The sequence below is a fragment of the Battus philenor genome, unplaced genomic scaffold, assembly GCF_028537555.1.
Source record: "Battus philenor isolate CCGP_79_NKW_IND1 unplaced genomic scaffold, ilBatPhil1.0.hap1 SCAF_27, whole genome shotgun sequence".
Classification (NCBI taxonomy): domain Eukaryota; kingdom Metazoa; phylum Arthropoda; class Insecta; order Lepidoptera; family Papilionidae; genus Battus; species Battus philenor.
In genome coordinates this window covers 4033117-4042365 of record NW_027181690.1, presented here as the reverse complement: position 1 = coordinate 4042365, position 9249 = coordinate 4033117, and the positions used below count along the sequence as shown (strand labels likewise).

The following is a 9249-nucleotide window of genomic DNA, read 5'->3' as shown; positions in this document are numbered from 1 at the left end:
GCATCCAATGTTTTTCTACTTTAAATTATATTCAATAAGTGATAATATATTATTAAACATTCATTTTTGCTACTTAATAAAATGTGATTTCCTATAACATATTTTTTTTATTTTGTTGCACTAGCTAACTTTTATATGAATAATAATCTTGTAATTTTTTGTTTATTACAATCATTAAAATTTCGTTATTATAAATTAATTGTATTGTTTAACTTATAATAATTTGTTCATACATAAAATTTCAATCACATTTTCTTTGCATTTTTATATATTTTTTTTTCATATAAAAATTGCCCTGTTAATGCCTTTATTCGTTTGATTTGATGTGAATACTTTGAACGTGTGTTATTTTAGAGATTTAACTTCCGAGAACAAGCATTTTTCTTTTATTATTGTTCTATGTTGGTTTGATGAATATGATATTGATGAATATTTTCGTATTTAAATAAATTATTTCTTGTTCACTTATGCCCAGAAATTATTGATTGTAATTTTAAAAACTGTGAAGTCATTTCAGTACTGTCAGTAATGCTGACCTAAGATGCCATTTCATTTTGATATACAGGGGATGACGTGTTTGAGCCAATCGTTTTCCATTGGTTAGATTGTAAATAAAATAAGCCGCAATAGGTGAGATTGAATAGAATTTGAACTGCCTTATGTGTGAGAATGACAGGAAGTTCCATATGAATGATTGAATGTGTTATGTTTTTGTATGAACAAGTGTATGTTTATGTATGAACGACTAAATGTGTGCTTGAAAAAGAATGAATGTGTTCAAAATACATTTGAGTGTTTGTATATGTATTATTGTCATCAAAAAGAAAAAGATCGTTTACAATCATAACAGTTTTTGCACTGGTTTTCATGATACTGGTAATGTTTGGTGACAAAATGATTAGACAACTGGAAAAGACTGTTTAAATTCGTTCAGCTATATTATCAAATAATTAAAGTAATTGTAATTTTAGTATTCCATAGTCGCTTCTCTAAAATGTACAAAAACATTGCATCAATACCCCTTTGCTGTTTTATGTGAAAATAAACGTAATTTTTATATTTTTTGTACTTCATTTACATATACATGAACTAACCCGCTTTTACCATTGTGACTTAATTAACTCTTACATTACTTACTTTATCGAAGAGATTTTTCATTTTAGTTATAAAATAATTGACATTATATAATGAAGTGTTAAAACAATATGATTAAAATGTGTCATTCAAATATTTTTGTTAACATTACATCTATATTTCATGTCCGGTTAGCTCTTAATTATAAGTAATAATGTATCTTTCACTTCAAATAGTTGGTAGTGTTTAGGAGAATTGTAAAAATGAAAGCTAAATTATGTTAAAAACTATTCTATTTTCTATTACTTTAATCTAATAAACTCATTGTTTAGTTAAAACTGATTTTCTCACACATTTTTCTGTATTTACAACAAAAAGTTTTATTCGAATTTGTAGGTTGTTTCATAAACATATGACATATTTATGCATTTTTTTTTAAATTTAAAAACTGCCGTACCCGGGCTTCACTGGCAAAAGCTAAATTGATTAATGTTAGTTGAATTTTCTCTTTGGAGTTATTAGTGTTGTTTATTTTTACGTTTGAATTCTCAATACACCACCACAAGTTGCAGTAACTGTTGAAATATAATTTTAAGCATTTAATAATAAAAAAAATTTACAATGTACGAATGACATTTCTGTGTAATATTGTGATATTAAAGTACTGAAAATGATGTATTCGTCTTTTATTTTAAATAGAATTTAATAACTTTTAATAAGATTTTTTATTCTAACGATGAGATGAAGATATGATTGTTTTCCCTGGTGGTAGATGGTACAAATTAGACCAGTAATATTATATACTTAGGCTCATCTGAAAGAAACATTAAAAGCTGCCAATTTTAAAAGCTTTAATTAATTTCCAATCAGATGTATAAATTAATTACTTTCAAAAATGTTACATTTTTTCTTTTGGATTTAATAGGCCATTAACTAACTGTACAGTCTGCCAGGACAAATACTAAACGATAATTCATTTTAATATGTAGTCATCCGAATTTCGAGAAACTTTCTTCTTAAATGTATCATTACTATGTTATTACATCATACATGAATCACCCTGTTGAATTTTTTACAGCGCAGCTTACAAAACTGCCGCAAACTACATATTTACAACTACTGTGTATTTAAATAAGGAAATAAAACGGTAGAGAGGGGTATGAAAAAACGAACTGTCCATATTATATCAATTTATTTTCAAAAGCTGTTCGCTACAATATCATTTGCGAAACCCATCTAATGACACAAAACATCGATTTATTACAATATTGAAAAGAATTGTTAAAATTTTATAAAATAACATAGTCGATAAATTAGGACTATTTAGATATACGACAAATGTCTGCTACGGCTACCAAAGTACGATGATATAACAGTGAAGCCAATTAAAAGAATATATGCAAATTAACATTAAGTACATTTGAAATGGCCAACAACCGAAGGAATTCATACAATAATACAAATTATAAATTTATAATGTTAAACCATTACATTGCGTAAACAAAAAAAAATTAGTATGCATTAAAAAGCGTTGTAAGAATTCAAAATCAAATAAAAACATCTATTGGAATAAAATTCAAAGCATTTTTAACGGTATGCTAGCGACGTACAAAATTTAAATGTAGACATTCAAAATGCACATTGAGATATTAAAAACGTTAAGAATGAATCTTATTGCACATCCTCAATATGATTTGCAACGACGTCGTTAAAACGCGATCTGTCCACGCGACTGATAATTTAATTTTGAGTCTACAGCGCGCATTCTCACCGACGTATCGCGGCCGCCGTCCCAATAAGTAACGAAAGCAACAATTACACCGATCACAATCAAAAACAATTTGTAAATATAACCACCGACACAAGACGTTAGGGCAAAAACATAAATTGCCATTTCACAATGTTGTGAACGTTCAATAAATACTAAATTTAACTTTTATTGAATTTAATAAAACTGAATTATATTTCAGAAATAACGAACTTTTTATTTAAATATGTAATTGCATTCGACAGACAATAGTACAGCGGCGCAGGTGACGGCAATTTATGTTTTTAATCCCGCCCTACGATCGCCATCTATTGTTTTAATATGAAATTGCAATACACTCGCAATTATAAACAGACATTAACCTTTTGGGCTCTATAGGCGCACACTTTCATTTACATTTTGTAAAAATAATACAGGAGAATCTGATACAAAGTTATTTGCTAATTTTAATGTTAATAATAAACTATTTTAAAACATAAAAATAAACTCTATTATTTATTCAACTTCGTTGAAAAAGATCATTATAATTTATTACTGTTATTGTTTGCGCTAAAATACTGAGTTCAGTGTATCATAAAAGCATTACTTGCGGACCATTTTGGCCGCAAGTATCCAGAGCCTAAATGGTTAAAGGATTTTTTGTATTATTTTTCCCAAACGCTTTAAAAAGAAATTCGTTTAAATTTAAAATGTTGTAAAATAAGTTGGTCGCTAGTGGTGCCGGTGATGAGGTAGGCCAATGGGAACGGCAGCCTTTACCCTTTGTCCGATCACTTGAGCGCGCATTCGACAAAGACGGCGCGGTGCAACGTGTTGGTATTGTTGGTGGTGGTGTCTGCGGGGTTGGCGAGCGTCTGCAGGGGCGAGAGCGGCGGCGTGGGCGGTCCGACTGTGAAGTGGCTCTCGGTGAGCGGCCACAGCTCCTTAAGGATGACCCAGAGGCGGCGATCGACCACTGCTCGGACCTTGGGCACGGGGAAGCCGTTGAAGGAGGAGGCGACGGGCAGCGTGTAGGCGCCCATGTCACGGAAAATGAACCACGCGCCGATGGGCTGCGGCGGCAGTCGGATGCGCGGAACCACGCAGTCCAGACCGTCGCACGTCGGACCCCACAGCGATGCATTGCGAGGTACTCCCTCAGACTGCTGGTCACAGAGACAACATTTGTAAATTTTTTTCATTAAACATTTATACACTAGTAAATAATTGTACATCAAAACGATTATAATGGGCCCTTTTTAATACATGTATTCACATCCATTTTGTATCATTATTGTCTACTTCTGTAAGTCATGAAATGAACGTCAGACCAATTTTATTGAAATTATAATTAAATTGGGCTCGCCCATAATGACATTCTTCAACTTAAACTATAAGCGTTCTAATCGCGCAGGTTTTGTAATCCAAAATCCTGCGAAACGCCAAATTTTCGCTCTTCATCTGAAAAATTTGAGATGAAACGTCTCATACTAATTACATTACATCCTGCGCTCTCAGATCTGAATATGGTATAGGTACGCAACTTCTTCAGCGACAGTTTTTTTAATATTTTTTAAGTATGCATTGGGGCTGCTGTCTAGAAAGTCTTATGTATAATAAATCTATCACCGTACATTAAGAGATCTTAGCATGAACATTGTACACAATTTTTGTCGACATGTTTTTATTTTTGTAGTGGCAGGTCATTATTGCCTTATTGGCATTTAGAAATTATAATGTACCTGCAGCGGTATGGGCACGACCTCCTGGTGGTCGTACAGCAGGCAGTTGAAGGAGCCGTACACGCCATCGTTGATGAAGTACATCATGTGCGTCTCATCTTCCTCGCCCTCCTTAGCTGGCACCTGCAATCATGTGTCAAATTGTACTCTAAGGTGAAAATTTGTGGAGATGCTGCAGTTAAAGATTTGCATGATCGATTTTAAATAACTTTGCAAGATAGTAGTCTCGCGAATGAAGTACATTTTTAGAATTAATCTCATAAAATCCTATTTCAAATTTTCTAATGTATCGAAAAATAAATATTAACGGCTGCTGCGGGAGCAATAAAATTTTTCTTTAGTAGACTTGTCGACCTCTTGAAGCATTTATACAAATATATATGTAACAATCTATTTGCAGTTACAGAAGCTATGTCGGACTTCAAAATATTTGTAATTAACTCGTTTGTGTAAGAGGAAAGGTAAGGCAGTGAAATAAATCAAAAGGTAGTTTAGTGAAGTGTACCTCGCGCTTGGCGTGCACCATGGCGGCGAGCGTGTAGGCCGCGCAAGCGAAGTAGCGGCCGGGCTCCGCGATCACGCGCACCTCGCAGCCCGAGAAGTTGGCCTCCAGCGACGAGTTGATCACCTGCGCCACCTGCGTACAAATCCACTCAAGTTAAACAACTATAAAATCATATTATTACTCTCATTTGTTAAAAGAACACTTCTTTGGCCACTGAAATAGCATATTGTGTAGATATAGTAAGAAATGTTGACACACAGGTGAGTGAAGGAATATCTATAGTGGTGTGTTTAATGTGGGTGCAATGCATACGGGTGGAGTTACTTTGTGGGTGTGTTGTCGCTGAATCGCGATGTGAGAGGTATGTATAGCTGTACTGACCTCGCGTATGCAGGAGCCCGTGTGTCCAGGGAAGCCGCCGCCCAGGTCCAGCAGGTGCATGGTGTGTCCGGCCGCGGCACCCAGCGTGAACAGAGCGCGGCAGAACTGAATCGCACGCGCATATACCCCCGGCTCATCAGCACCCGAGCCCACGTGGAACGACACGCCCACAACCTGATCACATTCAAATAGTTATAACCAATTACAATCTATACCTTTATGAAATAATTCTATATTAAATTATGATTCGCGGAATAGAAAATATTTTTTTATCTAAAATGAAAGTAAACGTTTTCGGTATAAGAATGGGTAAGAGCATACCCTGAGTCCGAATACGGCGGCCAGCTTGAGCAGACGCGGGGCTTCGGTGACTGGATCGCAGCCGAACTTCATGCCGAGCGAGCAGCGGGCCACCGACGCGTCGCAGCGGATACGGAGCACCAACCTGTGACGTCACGGATTTGATCAGTACTTTGACGATATTTACTAACAAACCATAGAAACATAATTTCCAATTATTCTGATCTTTGAACAGTAACACATTACTCTAATAAAACACATTTTATATTTTTTAAAAATCCGTGAAACACTATTAATATAATTTTTTAATGTAAATTTATTCTTCACTGTGCCTTATTGTATATTAAACATTACACAAATAAACAAGTGAATTATTTAAAGCATTTAAAATTAAAAAGCAAAATGAAAATGTCTGTTACAGCATTGCTGTAGACTTTGTTTTAAGCTAAAGGATGTCTATATCTGTATTAAAAACTCAGTTTGATACTGATGTCTATAAAATTGGGCTCAGCATGTAACAGGGCATTATTTTCTTGACATACACCTGTCTTCGCTAAAATTGACTAAACTTGTAAATTATAGTGAATAGATAAGTACTGTTAGCATATTAATTGACAGCAATTTAATGAGTCAAATTTTATGCAAAGTTTTTTATTTAACTTATTGTCATGTGAGCTGATAGACGCCCACAGTTGCCAATTCCCAAAGGTCCGAATGATGACCGAACTTGACCAGCGACTACCCGCGACTTCGACCATATCATTGGCCAACCCGGTGTGGTACTGAATGTTAATATGACTTTTTAAAGAATCAACATTCTCACAAGTTAGTCTTACACAGTCAAAAAGCTCCTTACATCTGTTATTTTTGTTTGATGATTTATTCAAGTTCAGGTTAAAATAACTTACTGCGCATGCGGCATGTACTGCTTGATCTTGACGAGCTCGGTCTCCGAGTCGAAGGTCATCAGATCGACGCCCACGGATGACGAGTAGCGGATGTGCGATGACATCTTAGCTGGGTTAGCGAAAATGATGCGTCTGTGGAACAACACAAATTTATTAGATTTCCACTTAAATTATTTATTCAACGTGGCGAACTTTCGATAAAATTAATTATTTTATATTAAAATAGTATTTTAATTAGAGATCAATATACAAAGGTTTTAAGTCTAAATTGTTGTTGTAGGATACACATCAGGGAGAGCAATATATATGCCTCTCCTATAATTTTAAATAAAACCTGTAGAAATCTGCTTGCCACCTTGTTGGGTATACATCCTACACTGAACTTGCGCGGCGTCTTTACAGGTTTTCACTCCAGATCGTCCAGATCCAGGAGGCCATTTGTATGGTTAATTATCACCATAGTGTCAGTCGATAAACGCAAGCCATAAGCCTCCTCAAAGACGGAAGTGGCCTGCAACCAGCGTCTTACAAAATCAGAATTACCATACATATATTGATGGTTATAAATAACCATAATCCACAGAACTTAAAAAGCTGTTTGAACTCAGCATCTCCTCCTAGTCAATGTCAATAAAAAAAACTTAAGTACTTACTCAGGACGTACTCCAAGCCCGGTGACCAGCTCGATCTCCGCCTTAGAGGCGCAGTCAAAGCCAGCTCCGAGCGCGGCAAGCGTGCTCACCAGCAGCTTGTCGTCGTTGCACTTCACCGCTGCAACAACGACAAATGACACTCATCAACAACCGTGTCATTTCTAACGGAAACAACGCTATTAGTCTTAATTTCCATTTGTCAATACGTTACTGTTGTATTTTACGTTACGTTACGTTGTACTGAAGATTTTGAAGTAAAAATATATACAAGAATTGGAAATAGGTGTAGAGGCTTTATAGCTCATTTTCTGTTAATGAGTTTATATAAAAGCTATAAGTAAGTAATAAATCTCGTTTTCAAGTTATTTAATTACATACGAAACAATAAAAATTTACTTAAAGTTAAGAAATTAATTTCCAGGTAAGGTAAGTAGAAAAACTCACCGTAGAACGGCTCAACGCGCGGAAGCAGCTCCTTCCAGTGATGGTAACGGGCGACCACTTCGCCCAGATCCATCACGTAGAAGGGGTCCTCCTGCGTCCCCTCCTCCACAATCTCCCTTATCACACCCTCGGGGGTCCACGACCCCTCCATCACGCGGATGCGCTGTTCCTCTTCGATTACCTTCATCGTGCTCGGTATTTTGGCGACCTTCGGTGTCCTTGAAACGTTATACGTCGTGTTTTGAAGCGTTTGCAGACTTTAGCTGTCTTTGATTACCTCCCCGCTCGGTGCTGATTGATTTTGAGCTCTATGTGGTGATGTTTAGAGGCGTCAATAGATAGGCAAGCGATGTCCCCCTGTCGCGTGCCGCTGTCGGGCGGTGCAGAGTAGGGGGTTGGCGGTGTCACGTATCAGAGGCCGGTGGTGGGGGCCCACTAGCGCTAGTCCACAAGTGTCAGCTGCCGACAAAAAACATTTTTTACATTTTGTCGCATCATTTATATTTTTGATAAACAATTGCTACTAAGAATGTGTATTGTTCTCTTAGCCATTAATAAATTTACGTGTAAACTAGACAACCTCCAATGTATGATAGAAAATACTATTATACTTCATTTGTATACTTTGAAATTAACTTTTAGAATTATTATTTTTAGTAAACTTTTAGTAAACACTGAGTTTTAATTTTTCGTCTACCATACACAGAGCGTAAATCCTTAGTTCCCAAAGAGGTTCAGGTGTACCCTCAAGGCTCCACTGGAGACTTTATGGAGTTATACGTAATCGTAACAAAAAAAAGGATGGAGTGAATTCACGAGTTTATCTGGTTTCGATAGTGAAAAAATAATATATTGCTGCGACTAAAACATTGTTGCGACTTCACTTGTAAAGATTTATCTGATGATCTTAAAATATTTAAGAAGCTCGGCAACTGTTAAATGTTCAAACTTGCAAAGCTCATTATCCATTACAGGGTATCGAGACTTAGATTTGACCTTAACAATTTTATCAAGTTTTGGGTATATGGTGGAAAGTGGCTGCAGAAGGTCCTTTGGAAGCAGCTAAATTTTGAGTGGTCTATGAGAAAAAAAAAATCTTGAAACCGATGTTATAAACGATTAAAAGAAAAACTATAGACTATCATATGAATAAATCAGTAAATGTTATATTGTAAACACAGTGGAAGCTGGATATACATCTAACTTTGGGATAGATATACGACAGTGTTGTGCGTGCTTACGTGTATCGCGTGGTGTGGCGTCAGCGGGCCCGTGCGCGTTGCCAGGGCGGGTCGACGTTGAGGGCGCGGCGCCAGCAGCGCGGCGGACGGAGGCTCGGGGGCGCGGGTCGCCCGGCACAGCCAGATGCGCCGGACAAGGCCGGTGCTCCCTGCGAAGCGACAAACACATTCAATATTCGTAATCTGATAACAGCAATCATTCGATTTGCGGTCTGTAGTGCCAGTGGACGTGAACCATGAAGGACAACGATAGA

The 9249-nt window shown here is 36.5% G+C and overlaps 1 protein-coding gene across 5 annotated transcripts in view; it reads right to left on the bottom strand.

Moving 5' to 3' along the window:
* Nucleotides 1-2247: 2247 nt before the first annotated feature.
* The window catches only part of LOC137925615 (ornithine decarboxylase-like), a 30185-nt gene continuing 23183 nt past the window's right edge, over nucleotides 2248-9249 (bottom strand). For 4 of the 5 annotated variants that reach the window (XM_068769082.1, XM_068769084.1, XM_068769083.1 and 1 more), the window contains exons 2-10: nucleotides 8996-9144; nucleotides 7755-8213; nucleotides 7311-7428; nucleotides 6658-6789; nucleotides 5771-5894; nucleotides 5450-5623; nucleotides 5069-5200; nucleotides 4564-4686; nucleotides 2248-3987 (exon numbers count right to left, since the gene is read on the bottom strand). In XM_068769082.1, coding sequence (XP_068625183.1) covers nucleotides 3613-3987; nucleotides 4564-4686; nucleotides 5069-5200; nucleotides 5450-5623; nucleotides 5771-5894; nucleotides 6658-6789; nucleotides 7311-7428; nucleotides 7755-7941 — 1365 coding nt within the window. In that variant the 5' untranslated portion in view covers nucleotides 7942-8213; nucleotides 8996-9144 and the 3' untranslated portion in view covers nucleotides 2248-3612. The remainder of the gene's footprint in view (nucleotides 3988-4563; nucleotides 4687-5068; nucleotides 5201-5449; nucleotides 5624-5770; nucleotides 5895-6657; nucleotides 6790-7310; nucleotides 7429-7754; nucleotides 8214-8995; nucleotides 9145-9249) is intronic. The other variant, XM_068769086.1, reaches the window with a different exon arrangement.